General features: G+C 49.6%; 7 protein-coding genes across 7 annotated transcripts; 2 read left to right on the forward strand and 5 right to left on the reverse strand.

The window, feature by feature from the left end:
- Window positions 1–257: 257 nt before the first annotated feature.
- Window positions 258–2,019, forward strand: ABOM_010824 (glycoside hydrolase family 125 protein; the record flags this gene model as incomplete). The annotated part of the gene is made up of 3 exons (XM_022537952.1): window positions 258–394; window positions 470–1,674; window positions 1,748–2,019. 3 exons carry the CDS (start codon window positions 258–260, stop codon window positions 2,017–2,019), a joined length of 1,614 nt encoding a protein of 537 aa, XP_022383986.1.
- A 270-nt stretch (window positions 2,020–2,289) lies between these two features.
- On the reverse strand, window positions 2,290–3,809 carry pex12 (ubiquitin-protein ligase peroxin 12; the record flags this gene model as incomplete). The annotated part of the gene is made up of 2 exons (XM_022537953.1): window positions 2,290–3,698; window positions 3,752–3,809. 2 exons carry the CDS (start codon window positions 3,807–3,809, stop codon window positions 2,290–2,292), a joined length of 1,467 nt encoding a protein of 488 aa, XP_022383987.1.
- Window positions 3,810–4,132: 323 nt separating this feature from the next.
- On the reverse strand, window positions 4,133–6,117 carry ABOM_010826 (RsfS/YbeB/iojap family protein; the record flags this gene model as incomplete). The annotated part of the gene is made up of 2 exons (XM_022537954.1): window positions 4,133–5,391; window positions 5,460–6,117. The coding sequence occupies 2 exons, from the start codon at window positions 6,115–6,117 to the stop codon at window positions 4,133–4,135; spliced, it is 1,917 nt and encodes a 638-aa protein (XP_022383988.1).
- A 251-nt stretch (window positions 6,118–6,368) lies between these two features.
- ABOM_010827 (ribosome-binding protein NMD3) lies at window positions 6,369–8,095 on the forward strand (the record flags this gene model as incomplete). Its single annotated transcript, XM_022537955.1, has 4 exons — window positions 6,369–6,427; window positions 6,486–6,627; window positions 6,677–6,967; window positions 7,025–8,095. The coding sequence occupies 4 exons, from the start codon at window positions 6,369–6,371 to the stop codon at window positions 8,093–8,095; spliced, it is 1,563 nt and encodes a 520-aa protein (XP_022383989.1).
- Window positions 8,096–8,276: 181 nt separating this feature from the next.
- ABOM_010828 (RNA-binding ATPase activator ESF2) lies at window positions 8,277–9,281 on the reverse strand (the record flags this gene model as incomplete). The annotated part of the gene is made up of 1 exon (XM_022537956.1): window positions 8,277–9,281. One exon carries the CDS (start codon window positions 9,279–9,281, stop codon window positions 8,277–8,279), a length of 1,005 nt encoding a protein of 334 aa, XP_022383984.1.
- A 639-nt stretch (window positions 9,282–9,920) lies between these two features.
- Window positions 9,921–11,295, reverse strand: ABOM_010829 (coenzyme A transporter; the record flags this gene model as incomplete). Its single annotated transcript, XM_022537957.1, has 2 exons — window positions 9,921–10,901; window positions 10,972–11,295. 2 exons carry the CDS (start codon window positions 11,293–11,295, stop codon window positions 9,921–9,923), a joined length of 1,305 nt encoding a protein of 434 aa, XP_022383985.1.
- Window positions 11,296–12,136: 841 nt separating this feature from the next.
- Window positions 12,137–20,050, reverse strand: ABOM_010830 (DDT domain protein; the record flags this gene model as incomplete). Its single annotated transcript, XM_022537958.1, has 12 exons — window positions 12,137–13,205; window positions 13,261–14,858; window positions 14,921–14,937; window positions 14,997–15,099; window positions 15,156–15,299; window positions 15,349–15,420; window positions 18,266–18,751; window positions 18,809–18,948; window positions 18,998–19,491; window positions 19,554–19,747; window positions 19,809–19,887; window positions 19,974–20,050. 12 exons carry the CDS (start codon window positions 20,048–20,050, stop codon window positions 12,137–12,139), a joined length of 4,473 nt encoding a protein of 1,490 aa, XP_022384003.1.
- Between the last annotated feature and the right edge of the window lie 542 nt (window positions 20,051–20,592).

Raw genomic sequence — 20,592 nt, forward strand, 5'->3', positions numbered from 1 at the left:
TTCGGAATTTCTCCGACAGGAGGACCCCTCCGATATTCCGTGTGGAGGGAGATACAGCAGCCTTTATATAAACAGGGGGGCCCTCTGTCGTTGACCTTCTCCGCATTCCACCTTCCGCTCGGCATTTAATTTACATCAACTACCAGCTTCTCGCGGTTTTACCCATAGTCTCTAATCATTGTTCCAGGCGGATCGCTTGCTCTATATATCTGCGACATCCTGAAACACAAAATTCACCTTCTCAAGCCCCGTCCATCATGACGCGCTCCGCAGCAGCGCTGATCGTCGCCCTTGCAGCTTGCTGCACCGCACAGGGCTCTACAGGACTACGTGACAGTCCTGCTATTCTGCGACGGGCCTGTCCAGACTACCTCACATACTCCACAGCACCACAGTAAGCCTCCATTTGATCTTGCGATCGCAGGCATCTTCTCCATACTAAATCCCTCTCCCCCCTCCCCCCCCGCAGCCCCCCATACAGCGGAGGTCCTTTGAACCTACCCTTCCAACGACCAGCTCAGGAATGTCGCACCTTCAGCTCCCCAGCGGTAGAACAGGTCATAGAAGACATCACGTCGCGCATAGAAGACAAAGATCTAGCTCAATTGTTCAAGAACGCCTTCCCCAACACCCTAGACACAACTATCAGATGGCACACAGACGGCTCCTCGGCGCAAGCATCGCGAAGGGCCAAAAGGGCCGGCTCTCAATGGAACGGCCCCCAGACCTTCGTCGTAACAGGCGACATCAACGCAGAATGGCTGCGCGACTCCACAAACCAATTGTCTGGCTACCAGGCGCTCGCCAAGAAAGACAAGAACCTGCACAACCTCATCCTGGGGGCAATCAACACGCAGGCTGAGTTCGTCATCCAGTCGCCATACTGCAACGCCTTCCAACCGCCACCACCCAGCGGTATCCAAGCCACGGACAACGGCCAGGACGACAAGGTCCACCCCGCATACGAGCCGTCCGTCGTTTTCGAATGCAAGTACGAGCTCGACTCCCTCGCCAACTTCCTCGCCCTCGGCACGGAATTCTACGAAAACACAGCATCAACCGAGTTCCTCACAGACCGGTGGTACCTGGCCCTGGACACCCTCCTGAAAGTCCTCGACGCGCAATCACAGCCAACCTTCAACGACGACCAGTTCGTCACAAACCAGTACACCTTCCAGCGCACCACCACCCTAGGCACCGAGACCCTCAACTTAGCCGGCGTCGGTAACCCCCTGAACCACGGCACCGGACTCATCCGCAGCGCATTCCGCCCCAGCGACGACGCCACCATCCTGGGCTTCTTCACCCCGCCCAATGCCATGATGGCCGTGCAGCTGAAGAAGACAGCAGAAGTACTCCGCAAAGCAGGCGGCAAAGCCGACCTCGCGCAACAGCTCCAGGACCGAGGCGACAATCTCGACAAGGCTGTCCGCGAACACGGCATCGTCAACCACCCCAAGTTCGGTGACGTCTTTGCGTTCGAAGTCGACGGCTACGGATCCCGCATTCTGATGGACGACGCGAACGTCCCGTCTCTTCTTTCGCTCCCCGTCTTGGGCTACGTCGACAAGGATGACAAGGTATACCAGAATACCCGGAAGATGGTCCTCAGTAAGGACGGTAACCCGTATTACCTGAAGGGGTCTGCTTTCCACGGTATTGGTGGTCCTCATAGTATGACTCACCTCTTCCCCTCCCCCCTCCCATTCATTACATTGGAAGATAAATTCTAATGAAAACCGCACAGTCGGCCTCCAAAACGCCTGGCCCATGTCCCTTCTCATCCAGGCCCAGACCTCCGACGAGGATGCCGAGATTGTCGAGTGTATCAATCTGGTCCGGAACTCGAGTCTCCTGGGTCTCGTGCACGAGTCCATCGACGTTAATAACATTGAAAAGTACACGAGGCCGTGGTTTGCATGGGCGAACTCTGTCTTTGCTCAGACTATTCTGAAGGTTGCAGCGGAAAGACCGCATTTGATTTTTGGGGAGGGCGCGAAGCCGTATGTTATTGAGTGAGTGGTTGGTTTGGTGCCTTGATAAGTTATACCCGAGTCTTGTTCCTAAACGTAGTGTTGCTATGGTGTAAGTACTTAATATGAGGTGTGTATATATAGCACTACGGTGCAAGATGAGTATACTGCAAATCTAGGAACTGAGGGTTTGATGCAAACGTACCCAAGAGCGCATAGTTATAGATAGCTTAGGAGTATGTACTAATAACGTATGTAATTGACCATGTCACATGTAATATATGCTATAAGGGGTGTTTATACAGGAATACTAATTCTAAATCAATACTCGTCTCAAGCCTTCCGTGCCACCCAGCACTCTTCTTCCCGTCACGGGACACCTGCCCTTCCCACTTTCCCATTTGCCCTCCCGACTCTGACCCTGTTCACCGGCCTTCTCCTCATCACCCTTCTTTGCCTCTTCATCCTCGGACTCATCCCCCCACGTGGTGCCTGCGTCCTCCCCATTCATGAAGTCAATTTGTCTTTGATGTTCCCCGTTAAGCCAATGGAAGACACACACATAACAAAAGACATACCCCGTCTGGCACGCAGTCGGGTTCGCCAGCTGGCTGAGACAGATAGGACAGGTAGATGCCGCATCCGAGTCCGGGGGTGGGAGAGGGACAGTAAAGATGGGTAAGTATGAGGTGGCCGAGATAGGCGGTTGGATGCGTTTGCGTGAAGATTTGAGGGCCGATTTGCGCGTCGGCGAGTCAGGTTCTTGTTTCTTCTTCTCTTTCTCTTCGGCAAGCTTCTTTCTCTCCGAAGGGAGAACCATTCCGTTCGTGACCGGGGCCGGTAAGTCCAGGACTTCGGTTGCTTTGCGGGCTAGTTGGCGCGAGAAGTCGCTCGCGTGCCACCATTCAAGGAACTTCAGGGCGAAGATAGATGCGGGGAGGAAGTAGCGGAGAGATGACAGGAGTTGAGGGTAGAGGTTCTGGGGGCTCAGCAGACCCAGCAGGCCGGAGCCTGGGCGGGAGCGTCCCCGGCCACCGGGGCCAGCGGCTGGCTTCGCTTCCAGCATGTCTGCAATGGCCTTATGGTCAGCGCCACCAAGACGGCGAATTCGGGTGCCGATGAGCCAAAGGAATGGGGAGGAATATTTCGTGTTGTCAAATAGGTAGGCTAGATTGAAGGCTAGGATAGAGAAGTAGTAAGCGGCGTTGACGGATGGGTATACGTTTCGAAGGAACCACTTATAGTAGTGGAGTAATCGCTGCCGGATTGTTGGGTTTGGTGGGAGGTCGTCATTGGGGTCATATCGGGGTCCGCCGCTCATGATCAGCGAGGCCTGGGGGGCGGCGTGGATATCGTAGCCTTCGTCTAGCTTGCATTTCAGGTACGGGATACCGACCATGATGAGCAGGTTCTTCCATACATCTGAGGAACGCAGTTTAAGTGTCTCACGGACGGGGCCTGGGGCGCCGAGCTGGGCGCGTGGGATCTCGCCATTCTTGGTCCTGAGAACGCGCTCACGCTTGAGAGAGTAGAAGTTCTCGGTGAAAGAGCCTCCAAAATTTCGGAGATAGTACCGCTCAACTAGCAAAGATAGAAGTGCGTAAATCTCATCGTAAGAATTCAGTATCCGCAGCAGGTATCGAGGATGGCGGTGAGTGGCAACCGCAAGGATATATCGAATAGATGGAGGGAGAAGGTCCGACAGTTGCTGTTCGGCGAGGAGTTCTATGTCGTTATCAGCCGGCAGTCGTCGGAACCGTTAGAGCATTGCAACCTACCGAACAGAGACGGCTTGAGCTCGTCAAACTCCTGTTGAAGACTGGGTAAATATTCCATAGCTTGTATATCGGCCAGTCATCCTCCACCGGACGCTGAATTGATTGTTGTTTGGGATGGCAGAGGATGCGGAGATGAGTCGAATGCGGTGCTTGACCCCGGACGGCGTTGGGCGGCGGATTGAGCCGAGGCTTATCGGCATGTGCCTTGGTCCTTATCGGAGTGCCCAATATGGTAAGCGCTATCGATTGCCAGCTGCCAGTATACAAGGCGTTGGTGTTATTATACAGAACTATAAAATTACAATGATTATATACATTTCCAATGTTTCGACGGCACCCCAAGACTGCAACAGAGTCTGACACAGCCAAGATAATCATAGGTTAGATATTCTTTTGGCACTCGTTCCATATTCGGGCCAAGTCACTTGTAGCTCCGCTCGCTGCGCTTTGTTCAATATCCGGGTCTGCCACAACAAGGCATAGTTTTACATGCTGCAGGAGCTGCCCCTGCAGCAGGATTGGAGTTTCCTCCCGGGCCATCATGGGCACCCATGTTGACAGACAATCTCGAGCGCGAAGCTCATCACCTAATTCGGCATGTAGCCGGAACAGCATCTCGTAGTCTGCAGCGGTACGTGGACTATCAGTCAGAGGTAACTTGCGCCACAGCTTCCAGAATCCATCATAGTCCTGGTTCTGAAAAAGTGTTGCCATGAGGACGCGGGAGTGGTCGGGATCAAAAGGTAAGTCAAGGGTCTTTATAATACGTGAGATTCGTAGAGCCACCTCAGGGGATGCGGTACTAGTCGCTCTATGTAGCATGTTTAACACTTTCATATTCAAAACATTTGTACCACGAAGGGAGAGGTGTTCCAAAACCCGAACAGCAAGTTCTCTGTCCGAGTCTGGCAAAAAAGACCCACTATTGCGGTCATCTGGGGGCGACTCCGTCAACATTGCTGAGACAACATCGAAGCCAAGATCGTCAGAGACATGATACCCTGAAGCAATGCATCTCATGAACGCCGTCCATAAGCCTTTTTTGCTGTATGCGAAGTGTTGACGGGAAATAGCCATGCATAGTAGTTTGACCTGGGCTACAGCTGATTCCTCTGCAGACAAGGCCGACAAACGGTTATAGAAAAGTTGAAGAAAGAGGGTCGAGCCTTGGTCTTCTGGGCCAGTCCCCAGCTCCTGCCGAGCGGTCTCACTTGGCAAGCTTTCAAGATATTGGAATAAGGAGTATGTAGAAATACCAGCACTAAAAACATCTCCTTGAGCAAGGCGTCCGCTGGGTGACCCCGATGCCAGGAGTCTTGCCACACTGTTGACATTCTCTCTACCACTAGGACGGCCGGTAGATTGGGTGCTGTGAAAATGCCTCTTCTGCTCGAATACGAGGCTTACTGTTGACCTGGGGACTTTTCCAGATTCACGGTCAGATGGTGGTAGATCTATCGAATTGGAATCACGAACCTCTTCAGGAGGTGCATTGCGAGTGACCTCGGAATACTTCTGTTTCTCTCGTTCGGCACGGTCTAGGGTTCCCTGCCATAGGCTTTCAAGGTCGACTTCGGCCCTCTTCTCCTCTGTGAAGATCTGCACGACAATCCTCGTACCCCTGCCAACCGTGCCGAATCCTTCAAACATTTCATCTTTCTCCAGCACAGGGCTTTCCTCCACACGCCGGCGTTCACACATATCCAACCGGTGGTGATCCCATCATCCTTGTCATCGAACATGGCGCCGGAGCGGCTTGCAAGTCTGGCTCGCCGGGCTTTGCGCCGCAGCTTGATCTTGAGCTCATTCCGACCTAGTAACCCATCTGCGTATGGGGACAATTTGTAATTGCTCCTCAGCCAACGACAGAGACGATCTGCGGAAACGTTCAGATGCTTCACACTTCTGGCAGTTCCGATGATCATGATGACATTTGCACCAAGAGCAGGAGGTGTTTCCAGGCCCCGTAAGTCAATCAGCTTAAGTTCATCTAATCCAAGGTCTTTGAAAACATAATCGAGAAATGGGGAAAGAATCGCAGGTGGGTCTGCTGGTAAGTCTGGGATTTGATCTCGGGACGATATCTGTGATTCGGAAGCTGGCATGTCTTCTTGCAGATACCATGGGACATGACTAGTCGACCCGGACAGTCCATTGTCTGAAGAAATATCTCTTCCTTCGGTGGGTGTTGGATGCGACGGCTGCTCTGACGCAAGATAGGATCTTGACGAAAAGGCTCGTGAATTGTGCTTGTAGGGTGAAGGTACAGGGAAAGGCCGACGATGTACCGAGGCAGAGGTTATGGTCCGAAGTGGCAAGATGGCCTCCTGGCGACACCAGGAGCTCCTTAACAGCGTCCGATGCATAATGCGAGTATATTACAGATGAGAAAGTATTGCTGGATGAGAAGGGAATTGGAAAAAACGATGACATCTGCACAAGCTCAGAACAAACATGACAAACACATTTATTATTAAGCAACCAAACAGAGCAAACGGAAATCTTTCCCCCGCGGCAAAAAAAAAAAAGTTACAAATCGAGTAACCCCATAAGTTTCATTTCATCCTACCTCTTTTTGTCTCGGTATCATACCAGTCTGCGGCAGGATTTTGCAAATATGTCGATGGATCTGGATGCGCCGGTCCCTATTGCTGCGCAGGACCATGTAGCTGCGACGTATGTCGACCTCCCTTCTACTTATCTTACCCCGCTATGGCTAACACACATAATCTAGTATCCTCTGTTGTAACTGCGGTGCCCCGATCGATGGAACAACAGCGGCCGGTGCGCTTTGTCAAGACTGTGTTAGATCGACTGTCGATATTTCTGAAGGTATCCAAAGAGAGGCAGTTGTCCATACCTGCAGAGATTGTGAGGTGTGTGTGTCTCGGAAGCGGTCATTAGGGTGTGACTAACCTCGCGCAGCGATGGCTTCTGCCCCCCAACAGCTGGGTCAGTGCAGCGCTGGAGTCAAAAGAGTTGTTGGCGCTATGTCTGCGCAAGCTTCGTGGCCTGACGAAGGTCCGGATCATCGACGCCAGTTTCATCTGGACTGAACCTCACTCGAGACGTATCAAAGTCAAAATCACCATTCAACAGGAGGTGGCCGCAGGGACAATTCTGCAACAGGCATTTGTTGTCGAGTATGTCGTTCATTACCAACAATGTTCCGACTGTCTTCGTTCGTTTTCCCCACATACGTGGGTCGCATCAGTTGTAAGTTTCCAGTTTAGCAATCCCCAAGGGTATTAGCTGTGCTAACTTCCTTGGCAGCAAGTACGACAGAAGGTTCCGCATAAGCGAACATTCCTTTATCTAGAACAACTTATTCTTCGTCACCGCGCGCATCAAGAAACCAATAACATCAAGGAAGCAAAGGACGGACTGGACTTCTACTTTAGCCAGAGAAGCCATGCAGAGAAGATGGTTGAGTTCCTTTCTTCAGTTGTACCTGTCAAGGTGAAGAAGGCATCAGAGCTTATCTCTATGGACATCCATACATCGACGAAGTCCTATAAGTTCTCCTACTCGGTCGAAATAGTCCCTATTTGCAAGGATGACCTTGTTGCTATCCCTATCAAATTAGCCCGGTCGATAGGCAATATCTCGCCACTGACACTATGCCACCGAATCGGAACTACAATCCAACTCTTAGATCCCAACACACTTCAGACAGCTGAGGTTCCTGGCGCGACCTACTGGAGATCACCTTTCAAGAACCTCGCGGATGTCACTGAATTGGTTGAGTTCATCGTGATGGATATTGAGCCGGTGGGCAGGTCAAACGGACGATTCCACCTTGCCGAAGCGACCGTTGCCCGTGCGTCAGACTTAGGCTCAAATGACCAGACCTACTTTACCCGTACTCATCTAGGCGGGATTCTCCATGTGGGAGACTCTGTTCTAGGGTACCATCTGACCGGCACGATATTCAACGACCCCAATTATGATGCTATTGAGGCCAGTAGCCAATACAGCTCCACGATTCCCGATGTTGTCCTTGTCAAGAAGCACTACATGCGCAAGAAGAACAAGTCCCGCAACTGGCGAGTCAAGCGTATGGCTCGTGAACACGAGGAGGAAGCACTCCAAGGCCCCACCGGTGGAAGCCGCAAGCAGGAGCAGGAACGTGAGCGTCTCGAAGCCGATTTTGAAATGTTCCTTCGCGACGTCGAGGAAGACCAGGAGCTACGGGGCACTATCGAGCTATACAAGGCCAGGAAGAACCAGAATGCAGGTGGTATGGAGATGGATGAAGACAGCGAGGATGAGGGTGTGCCCAAGATCAACATGGACGAGTTGCTTGATGACTTTGATGAGCTGAACATGAACGATGACGAATAAGTTCTGTCGAACTACAATCATGATTTGACACCAAGGGTCCGGCGTTCATTGGGAGACATTGATTTGGCGGTATAAAAGTTAGGTCCGAGTACATAGCAAAGGCAGATCTGCTAGAATATTTTAAACCAACAAAGCTTGTTTCGCTGATAAGGATATCTTTTAAGAACTGTACACGAATCGACTAGAAAATCTTCCCCAGCACTCTCTTTGTATCATCCTCCAAAGCAGCTTCACCATCCTGGATCGTATGACGGCCCCTCTTAACCTCATTCTGCTTGAATGTTCTCCTAACTTTGAGCTCGCCCATCTGCTGGCCTCCCGCATCACCAGCCTCCATCTTCCTTTTCTTCTTCTCTTCGTTTTTTCTCTGCATCCCATCAAGCACCTTACCCGTCTCAACACCCTGAAGGAAGACCTTGTCCTCTTTCCTGGCCCGAGAGTCCTCAATGCGCTGCTTAGCCTCCCTCTCCTGTCTCTCCCTCTGCACCTGTTCCATCAGATCCCCCCATTTGAAGCCCTTCAAATACTTCATGTTCCACACATCATCATGGTACCAGCCCCCCTTCCTCCCCCCAACAATCGACGCATTCAACGTCTCCGCACAAAGCTTAGCCGTCTTCTTCGACGCAAACTCGACCCACCCATCCGTATATGTCTTTCGCTTATTCGACCTCCTGCGCGGCGCAGAAGCCGACCTCACAGCAGGCGACAAGAACACTTTCGTAATCGGCCCGAACGACCTTGCCTCCAGCATACTCTTCAACGCAAACGGTTTCAAATAAGGTGGTAGTGACGAGAGATAGACAACCCCGGTCTTGTTCTTCTTCAGCGGCTTTCCCTTATCTAACTGTTTCCGCTTGCCCGATTTCGTTTCCTGTTCTGTGACGTCTAAGTATTGGGCGCCGGAGGTCTCTTCTTGCTCGTCATCGTCGTCTTCCTCATCGCTCTTGTCGTCATCTTCGAATTGCCGGGGCTTCTTGGCCTTGCCTTTGCTCTTGCTTAATTTTAGATCTTCATCAGAGTCGTAGTCACTTTGGTCAGATTCGTCGGTTTGGGTTTGCGTTCGTCTGCGCTTAGAGATTCGTGCTTTGCTCTCTTCGGCGGCCTCCGAGTCGTAGCCGCGGTCGTTGTCTTCGTCGTCGCTTGGGGCGAGGTCGAGGAATTCGTTTCTCGTGCGTGTTGTCATATTGCCTTTTTGTTTGGCAATTGTGGTGAGGGTATTTTGTTAGCGGAGTTGCTGGAGATGTTTCCCCTTCCTCCGGTTTGGGTTTCGAGGATATATGCAATTTTCAGTTCGACCTGGGCTGAAAATGATAAATTGTTCTGGAAGGCCGGACAACTTTTTTGTTCCGCTGTTGGTCTGTGCTTTGGTGGAGGTGGCTGGCCAATCAGAGGAGAACTTTATATCCCCCCTCCCTCAATATACTATTACTAGTACATAGTATAAGGTACTACGTAGTTCATAGTATACTGAGAGTGAAGGTCTAAGTTGCCGGGTTCTAAGAGTACGTTACTTAATTTAAGACTCTTTTCAAGATGTATATTCTTCATCTATAAACATTCCTGTTCATGCACAAAAGTCAAACCACGTACCTATATACAGGACCACCAGAGGCACTTCTTGCCTCATCATGCAAAGAATGGGTATGAACAATGTCGACCATGACAACCAAACGACGCCAATATCTCTGGATCTAGGTAAAAATAAAACTGCAGATATATATAAGGAAAACAGCATAAAACCGGAGCCCATGTGGCAGGATGTCTCCCATCTGGCCCAGATGGAAAGGAACAAAGGAATATACAAGCAGTCACCTAAGAATTTTCAAATGCCCAAGGACCACTTCATCCGCTCGTACACAAAGAAGCTTATGGCTGTCATAGGAATTATCTTAAGGTATCCAATAGACAGGCCCACCCAGAACCCCTGGAAGCCTCTCTCGAGCCAGATCATCCGGGCCGTCTCGGCTATTCTTAGTCGATGACCATCGCCCACTACTCCTCCTACTTGCATTCGCCGCCGGATGACCTCTAGCGGATAGGATGACGTCTGAGAGACAAGACCGGCAAAGGCCCCAGAGAAAAGCTCCGCCGCAGCGGTCAGTTGAGTTCGATGCGGTCCTTTCTTGGACTGCGTCTCAGATCCTGGAATGGTTGTGTATTGCGAGAGTGCCGGTGACCGAAGCCAGTCGCCAACGGTGTCATGCGTAAGGAACGACATTCCCGCATAGGGAAGCATTCCCATGAGGGTAGGCGCAAATCCACGATAGAAGTTCGCCAGTCCAGAGTTAGGAACGACTTTATTCACGGCAGAAGAGACTTCGGCCGTGGCAGTGGCTGCAGCTGAGGCTGAAGGGCTGGACGACAGCCCGCTTGGTACGGAAGGCGGCGAAACCCGCTCGTGGTAGATCTGTCGGAAAATGTCCGTGAAAGAAGAGCGAGAAGATCGGTTGGTCTCGAACGCCAATCGTACTCGAATTAGTTCCAACGGGTACGTAAAAAAAACCGATGTGATCCCTGCCAAACTCCCAGAAATCAACCGGCGGAACGGCGTTTCCTTGTCCCGCGACGGGATTATCACCGCTCGGATCTGTTCATATGCGAGAAACTTGATAGCGGCATAAGGGAAAATGCGGAGAAGTGTCGCAGAATGACCTTTAAACAGGCCCCTCCTCCCTTCGTGACGATTAATGTCCCGAACCGCGGATAGCAGGCCAGACCAGCTGCCTGTATACTTGGCGAACTGCGGGTTCGATGCCTGGAAAAGGATCTTGACACGGTCAAGTGGTGCAACCGCCGTTTTTGCCTATAAAAACAACAGTTAGCATTTGACATGCTCGCGACACCTCACGATATGGTCAAACAATGTAACTTACAGCACACCCCGCGACACCCCCCGCAAGCCCACTCCTTAATACATAGTCCAAACTCCGCTTGTTCATTTGTTGCGGCCCTTCATGGCCATTCTTTTTATAACCCGGCGACGAAGCATCGGCAACGGCGGTCGTTTGTATCGTCCCTACCGCTGCGTTCCTACTTACATCACCAGCCGTGGACCCTCGTGCTGGTCTTGAATCTGAGACCTGTTCCATCTGAGGATGTAAGTGCGGGACAGCGTCCGTTACTACACGGTAAGGGTGAGAGTTTCTGGGGCTGATCGGTGATGGATCATGTACATGTTCGGGTGCGACAGCAGACATGAGTACAAGCACATCCAGGCAGAAAGCCCGGTAGGATGGTGGTGAGGAGAATCCGACGTCAGGGTCACGGGCTATCGGCAGTAATCAATGCCATGGATATTTCACGAAAGAATTTCACAACGGAGATAAGACGGATCTACCCCACAGAGAAAGGAGATAACTTTCAAAATCACGGACAGCGACGAACAAGTAAATCGCAGTATCCCTTCTATGAACGACACAGAGAACAATTATCAGTTAGAAAAGCCAGCCTGATCGCATTCTTCATTCTTCCTGCTCCGGGTGGAAAGCGGAAACTCGGCGGAAGTGACGTTACGCTGCTGACGTGCCGATACGGCCCGCCTCCCTTTAAACCGAGCCTGCGTACGGTCTTAATACGCGACGATAACCGAGTGGCGGATATCTGTTATCACATGATCGTCGGGTGGCCAACAGCTGACCACGGATTTGTCACTTTGACGAAAGGTCCAGTAACTGGTACTCATGTAGACAGTATCCAAATCATGCTTGAAAAAAACATGTTCCCATTGATAGTGCTATATTATGCCTCTATATTGTGATGTTTTATTTGCAGTGCAACCAGTTTGCCCTCCTGACAGCTCCAAAGCTACTAGAGAGTTAATCTATGTACAAACGTCCACCAACTAAACTTTCCTCAGCTCCCCGATGCAGGATATTTCCACTTTGTACATAAAAGATATGTTGCGATCCAAACTTTCATGGTCTCGTTGCTCGTGTATACCAGTAAGAAAGACCTTTTAATTCCTTGCCGCTCCCCAAATATATCCTTAAACCCCATAAAAGGTCCCATAAAACGCCGATCGAGTGAAAAACGAATACTCTAAAAGTGGTAACGTGAGCCTTGCCTTGTCAAGGGTTTGCCCTGGCGATTAACCGCCTTGATCTCTTTGGGGTCGTCGGTGGCCCTCTTGGCTCGCTTGGTTGGTCGCGAGGCATCTACATGAAGATGTCCGTTCTCAGACATAGCCGTCGTGTTATGCCAGCTCAGGCAACGGTGCCTGTGGTCGTCCACGTAGGTCTTGTTTCTGGTCGTCATTCGCTTCGTGGGCATCTCCTCCGATTCAGCCCTCTCGGCCGTCTGCGCAAGGTATTCCGTACGGAACTTCATGTACTTGACAATGTTGTCACGCTGAAGCAACAGCTCTTTGCGTAATCTCAACTCTCGATTACCCCGCGAGTCAAGCCAATCAATAAGCTTGTCCACAGCATCAGGGTCATCGTAGTAGCCCCATTCATCCGCATTCGAGAGCCTGGTGGGTCCTTCTTCGGCCTTCTTGCGATCTGCTGGCGTTGTATGAAATTCTTTCTGATATTGCTTCTTCTGATCTTCAGGCACGTCAATGAACCCTACACGCTCCATTTCGTCAGGTCCTTGGACCCATAAGCGGCCATTGGCAAACTGAGCCTCTGCTGTCGAGCTGTTCGGCATACCCCCGTACGGCATTGCGTTTCGCTCGAACCACCAGTATCGGTTACAAAACCTGTCCTTTCCAAGACATCTGGTTCGTGGGCAATCAGCTTCTCTCAAATCGTTGTCCACCACGTCGATCTTCTCTTCAAGCTTCTCGATGTTCGCTTTTTGGTCGTCGATCTTCTTCAGCACTCTCTGATATTGCTTCGTACCCTTTGGCTGTTTGGCTAACTGCTCCCTTCGTTTCTGTTCTTCTTCTTGCTTTCGTTTCCTCTCAAGAACCCTATCCAGTCCTCCACGCAGCGACCTTTGAGGGGCTTCCTCCTCTTCGGAATCCGCGACTTGATCAGACTCTCCGTCAACTCCAGTCATCTTGGAGTCTTCCAATGCTTCCAATTCTGGCGCTGGCGAAGGTGACTTTTCTGGCTCAGGTTGGAGTGCTTTCCGTTCTTGGTGTAACCGTCGAAGTTCTTCGAGCCTGGAATAAAATGTCAACCAAAATACACTGCAGGCCTGTATATCAATCTACTTACCCTACTTTGCGAGCCTTTTGATATTCAATCTTCTCCTTGCGGAACTCGGTCATTTGGTTACTGCACTCCTCTAGATAATTTCGAATGGATTTGGTCTCCAGGCTGAGCATGCATATGATTTGGAGGGCTTCAGCGCGCAGGTTGATATTGAGGGTGGCATACTGGCGCTGGACAGTATCTTGGGTCGGCTCCGCATCGAGAGGAGCCAAATGCTTGAGTATATCGTTACAGACCTTCTCTATCCGAGGACGAGCGGATAGTTGATGCAGTAGGCCAACCATGACCAATTCCCAACCACCGTTGCGGAAGTCCCGCTTGCGTAGACGATCTATCCAGCCATAGTCTCCAAACATCTCGGCTGCCCGATGGATTTTGACCTCTACTGAATTAGAGCGGCTGCGATTAGCTTGTGCTTTCAAGGTTTCCGCTTCTGCCTTAGCCAGGCTACTCCGAGTAGTCATTCTAGTCACCACTGGTTCAGGCTCGGGGGTTTCTTCCTCTTCCTCTTCTCCATCCTCTTCGTCGGAATCGGATTCCTCGACCGGAAGATCGGGAAGCGAGATCTGCACAGCACCATTCTCATCCTTCTCTGAATTAACCAGCTTCTTCAAAACAGCACAATGCATCTCAACGAAGAGTTCGCAGTCTACTTCCTCAGATGAAAAGCGCATGGCCTGAAGGAAATCATCGAAGGTAAAGGAGTCCAACTGGAAGACTTCACAGTACACGTTGAGAGTATTCCACGTCTCGAGAAGTAGCCCCACTGGCTTCATGTCGATATCATCATGTAGCAAGTTTTCATCATCAGGACTGTCTGTCTCGTCAACTTTCAAGAACTTCATAGTTGGCCTTTGCTTTTTCTTTTCGCGGTCCGGTGCGATATCTAGATCCTCGATAGGATATTTGATTGGAGGAGGTGATGGCGGTCTAGGCGTTTCAGTTTTGACAACAACTGTAGTAGCAGTCTGCGATTTCTTTTCAGTCTCCTGAGATTTAGACGACCGAGCGCCTCCAGTGGTTTTGTTGCTGACGACAAAAGACGGGTTGCCATTGAGAGATCTTTGATACTCGAGGAACTGCGCCTCCTTGGACCGCGCCAAATCTTGTTGGGAAAGTTTGGATTTTTGGCCCTTCACGGCGGGTTTTAATTCGGGTAGTTGCTGTGATGCAAAAAACCCGAAGAAACCCTCTTGGTCTGCCTTCTTCATCGCCTTCTTTTCTGCTACCTTAGCTCCATATTGCAGGTGTTTCGGTACCTCCGTGGGAATTCTGTATTCTTCCGCAATCGATGGTTTTACTAGCCAAGGAGCGCCGTTCCAGGACTCCCGCGTTACATTGTTCTTGATGAAAGCACGCAACATTTGTTTCGTGAAGGTTTTCCGATCTCGAGTAATGTGCTCTTGGTCCAATAGAGCTTCCTCATTCGGACGATCTAGCACTTTTACGAGATATGTCGCGTATGCTGGAGATTTAACGGTGCCATCCGGATACAGTTGTTCTGCGAAATTGACCTTGTCTCTGATCATACCGTGTAGGCGTGTGTTGTCATCCAGCAATATCAAAACGGGCTCCCCAGGGTAAAAGTCCTGCTTAAATTCCTGTTTTTGTTGGGTGTAAAGTTAGGTCTGGAATTAACTCATCTAAGACGCATCTAACTCACTTCATAAATTTCATCCACTGTAGATCCGGCCGTTAGTCTCAAAAAACTTGAAAATCACGGAAGTTGCCATACGCACCTAGGTTGTCGACCCGCGATACAGTGGAGAATTGAATCCTTCGCAAGATGGGCTCCTTCAAAGCGTCAGGGAACGTGTTATTAACTTCCCGCGATTCCTCCAGCTAGTAAGAAGACTTAGTATTGACACCTGAGCAGTAGAAAAAGCACAGAGACGTACTTCCGACCTAAGCGCTTCGAAGAATGTCAAGCCCGAATGGCCTGTAATCTCGCAGATAAATCTTCTCTGTTTGTAGAAGTCCATTCGCTGAAGGTACGGTTCATACTGAGTGAAGACTTCGTTGGTCTCCGGAATGACCCAAACCTATATAATCGCTGTAAGCAAATGTGTTTCCATTGCCCTTGTCGAATACACATGCCTCGGAACTGTCATCTTCGATAACGGGTCGGGGGAGGTATTGGACGGGCTTCCGCTTAAACAGCACCTAGAAAAATGTAAGCGGGCCTCGTTCGCTATATCTAGGTCTTCTCCCAACATATTCGGCGGGCTACCGGGAGCCGTAGAAGCTTGCAGCGTACCATGGTCCTCTAGGGAGTGAGAGAAATGCGCCAATTTAGCATAGATTATTGGTGATGTCGCTAAGCATGGACGATCTGTAAAATTGGAAGAGGTTGTTAGTTCGGTAGACAACAGCGCAACCCAAGGGTGCATGACAGAACCAAGAGTTAAGGCAAATGGAGTGTTACCAATGCTGCGAGTGGCATTGGTCGTGTTGAAGACAAGGACGCAGGCGCGGACGTGTTGCGTGGAGAAGCTCCGGAGTTGTAGCGGAGGTGTAGAAGTATACTCGTAGATCCACTCCAAGCAAAATCGCCAAATGACAGACGAGGTAGGTCTTGTGAAGAGAACTTACTGAATGAACGCGTCTCCAATCGCGCTACACACGGGTGCGCGGGAATATGGTGACCCCAACACGAGAACAAAAATCCAGAAAATCGGGTAGCTGCAAGAGAGCTCCGCAGCAATGTGGATCCGCAATGCTGGTGATATCCAAAAACAAGGTGCCGTGTGGGAGGTCGCGTGAGGAAGAAGGAGGAGATAGTATAAAAGAAGAAGAAGAAGAAAATGAAGAACCTCCAGAGAAAGAGAAAGGAGAAGCGGTCGCCGCAACGGCAGAACCACCGGGCCATGAGGATCATTGCGGCAATGGTGGGAGGGCCGCCGAGGCACGGCGGACGATGATTGGACGAGAGGAGGAGAACTGGCCGGACAAGATGTCGGGCGGACAAAGGACGGCTATACCCGATAGGGAGTAACGCTGAAGGAGTGTGGGAGGGTGCAAGCACTGACTCTCCCCCCATCGCTTCTTGACCCTCTCTGCCACACTCACATTGCCCCAACCATACTGGTATTTGCACTTGTTCGGCTCCTTATTTTCTGTAGAATTTTATGCTATTTTGCTTATATGCTATAATCTTCCTCTTTCTCCGTAGTTGCTCGATATCAGCCGAGACGTTGGCCCATTTCCACGCATAGTAGTTGGACCACTAGGGTTAATGATGGATAGCCACCACATATACTATACGTCCACAATCAAGAGTCTCCTGATGAAATATACTCCACTGCTTCACACATATCTCTCTTTTGGGGCGACTCAGACTCTACTAACTCGGATATCCTAGTGCTCCTGGAGCTTTAGAGATTTCTGAGATATCAAACATTGGATACTCGGCTCGCCATATATACAGCACTCCCCACAATGAGCTCAACAATTACATTTGTATAGTTCAAGTATCCTCTGCACACGCAATTAAGACAACTACGCCTCGCTTCTTCTAGGTCTGCCTTTTGAAAAGCCTACCTTTATCTCATTTTCAACATACTCCATTGCCACTTAGCAGCCCTTCCTAAAGTGTCAAGCTTTCAAGCTATCTCACCATCAAAGCTGACGCCCCATATAAAGTACATAACGCACGCTTTATATTTGCTATATACATCTCTACGTATTATCAGGTGACCTTGTTAATCTCTCTATTTCCCAATAACGATGTTCCAGTTGAGTTCGTCTCATGCAAAGCTACCACCCACGCTTGCACGAATGCGAGAGGCTCCTAGCAGTCTACTCTTTTCTGGCTCATAATCCACAAAAATCTAATTCCAAAGGGCTTTTTTGACTTTCTTTGGGTACTAGTGAGACAGTATTGCCTCTGCACTCTCCACACTCTGCACTACTATGAAGAACGTTTTCCTACTTTTATGGTCAGATGGAGACAATAGTGCAGTAAACCTGAGTTAGACTTACTTTTTACATATACTACATCTACAGCTTCAACTTTTGAAGCAGTATTGGGAGAACTCGGAAGAATGTAGCATCTACGCAGCACTATTTGGCTAGAAGCACCACGACGACGCTATGTTTTCACATAGATATTGTTATTTATTTATACAAGCTATTTACAAGAAACATCTCATTATATTCTCCTCAGAGGGGTGCTTAGTGCTCGCAGGGTTTGTTTAGATAGGCCGTATGGTTATTTAATCTGGCCTTAGCTTATCTTGGTATCTGAGCATTCAAATAGTATGTCGGGAAAGAGTAGAGAACAACAGGAACATTGCAATAAAAACAAAGGAAGGCGGTGCGAACAGGAGTAAAATTACTAAGGGCTGATTTCCAACGAGTGATAGAGACTTATCCACTACTTGGTTGGGGAATGGGAGCAAAAGGAGGAGAAAATGCAAAGTGGCTGTGATCCATCACTTGAACGGGTACCGGAAAATATACATCGACATCGGAACATGACGAATGCAAGTACCCATTTAGACTGACAGTGCTAGAGTTCCTGACTGGTAGAGTAGCCTTATGAATATATGCATAAGTATTTAGTATCAATCAATGGACTAATTAATTTAATGGCAGCATTGGTTTATGTTCGCTTGACCATTGCATTGATGCTAAAATTGCTGTAACTTCCTGCAGTGTCACATCCATGGGATCGGTCATCTTTAAAAGTTGAGTCTAACCTATTTGGGTCTGAAGGCTGATAAACTTTGCAAATTTGGATGATCGAGTGGGTCCACATCCGAAGCACGTGGGTGCAATCAAACAAACCAAACATTCAATTATTCTGAAAGCCGTTGATTACATCATTGTTGGTATTGGAAGAATCTCATTTTCTGGTCTGTGTAACACAACACGCAATAGTACCTTTCCTCTACATGCCACACCGGCTATTGCAAGTTCATCAAGAATACATTCTCACATTAAGACTCTATACTATATTTTACTATGCGGTAAAGTACACAACCATGAATCCTATCCAACTTCCTACCACGCCCAAGGCGGAATAGCTGCTCATGAACATCAAGGGCAAGAACTCGTACCGTTCCAGCCCGAAAATCAACTGATGTACAAGTGAACAGTAGATAATCAGTGGAATGGCCACTGCCAGGTATAGCAAGGAGAACCGGTCGACAATCGGGAAGATCCGTGGTCGTTCGGGAACTGGTGCTACCTGCTCAAATACAAACAGGAACAAAACCAACCAAAAGACGGTGTATAAGGTCTTGATAGGGAACTCGGCCGCAGTAAACAGCAGAGGGAAGAGCGAGACATGCCCAGCTATCGCAAGAGATCTGAACGCGCTAAAGTACCGCCTGTCTCTGAGGGCTATGAGACTGAAAGGTATGATGATCAGGAGGACGGCTTTTTCATGAACATGCCAGCCGAATAGGAAGGAAGCATATCCGCAAAGCGTAATGGCACCAACAAATACGTCCCAATCACCAGGGCTCCGCCACAATTTGATCAATGGAAGCTACATCTCCATGAGTACAAGAATCGGAGAGTTATGTAGAATATTGAAATCACGTACCAGCTGAAACAGAAAAGTAAGCGCAAAAGTGTGTTCCTTGGTCACCTCTGGAAGAACAGCAAACGAGGTGTCACCGACAAGACCCCGCGTAACGCTCGTAAGGGCCTCCTGGTTAATAGAGAGACCCAAACGTGGGGCAACTACTGAAATTAGTTATGTCACGCAAAAGCTCAGAGCGCCGGTACATACGTAAAATGAGGGCACGATCAGCAAAGGAATACATTGCCCAGATGTTAGGCGCCCAGTAGGCATGGCACAGACCCCTTGAGAACGGGAAGAGTCGATCTTTCAGTTGGAACAACTGATTCCAATAGACGAATGGACCGAATGCTACGCCAAAGACACCAATGACACCCAGACCAAGTTTGATAATATTTCCAAATCTGGGTTGAAAGACTGACTTAGGGTCAAGACAGTAAGTTCTCAGCAGGTAGACAAAGTAGGCCAACGAAAGATAGAGATGAATATGTTTCATGCAGAGCAAAATGGCAAAAATGATGCCGCTGTGGAGGAGCGTCGACTGCTTTCGTGCAAGTACGATGGACAGGATCAGTACCCCGTACATAAAGCCGTTATACTGGAAATGGATGTGGTCGATGATCAGCAGACCGGGCGACAACAGAATTGAGAGGCTGGCAATATGCGCAAGCTGCTTATTAGACTGAGGCGCAGATTTGATGAAGCTAGATTACTACATTAGCGTCTGTAGCTACCTTCTTAGGAAATTGCAAAACAGGAGCTGTACCGATTCAATGCGAAGACGAGAACGAGTTCACTAAGGATAACAGTTGCTCGCTGAAAGTAGATTGTCTGCCAGGAATCATAATTGAGATTCTTGACAATCAACATTGCAGGGTCCGCATATTGCGCCGCTTGCGACAATAGCCACTCAAACGCTGCGAAGAAAGGGGGGTAGTCGAGTGTCCATTCCGATGTTTTCTAACCGGGGATCGGTTTCAGTATAGAGGAAATCGGAGAGTATGCGGCGTTCGCAACATACCTCGTAGTACCATTCCTTGACTGGTAATGAATGGGTGATTGCGAGCCAGTTCCGGTGAACCTCGAAGTCAGTCGATTTACTACAAGAAAGGCCCGGAGTCAGCGTGAGGTAAAAGATTGGCAGACATAGACATGCTTTCTTTGGGTTTCAATTGGACCGACATACTAGGCGGGGAAAAGGAGAATCTTGAAGGCTGCAGCGACGATGGCGCATTGCGCCAGAGAAGGGTATAGGTCAGCCATTGAAGCTGTTGCGCATGGCGCGCTGTCAAAGGCACGGAAGACAACGAACGTGGAGCATTGATGTTCCTGCCAGGGGAGAAATTCCCATGGAACGGAGGACCCTCTAACTAGATAATCTGGGGAGCTGTTCACGTGACGCGCGGATGCCCACTGACAAAGGCCAGTGTGTCCCTTCGGCATATCATACTGGTCGATTTAGCGCTCAGTAGCTGCAGCTTCATGGAATTAGCTTCGGACGTAGGAGTCCGTCATTCTGTCGTTCTCTCCAATCTCAACATTCAACATCTGGTCGACTTTTCACCGGCGACCGTCTCAATTGCCAGAGAGATCCGCTACTGCGTGATCGCCATTGTGGTTGGGTGGACCACTACTCGTGTTGTCTCCGCGCTATTGAATCGCCGAACTGCTCCTGATCAGTGACGCTTTTGATACCGAGTAGTCAATACGTTTTGCTTCTGTTCTTCTGTTCTTCCTTTCTTTGAATTCTTATAACACTCTTTCCGTCAATTCGCATAGATCGACAGGGCACTTCCCTAACAAGT

The sequence above is a fragment of the Aspergillus bombycis genome (assembly GCF_001792695.1).
Source record: "Aspergillus bombycis strain NRRL26010 chromosome Unknown contig00151, whole genome shotgun sequence".
Classification (NCBI taxonomy): domain Eukaryota; kingdom Fungi; phylum Ascomycota; class Eurotiomycetes; order Eurotiales; family Aspergillaceae; genus Aspergillus; species Aspergillus bombycis.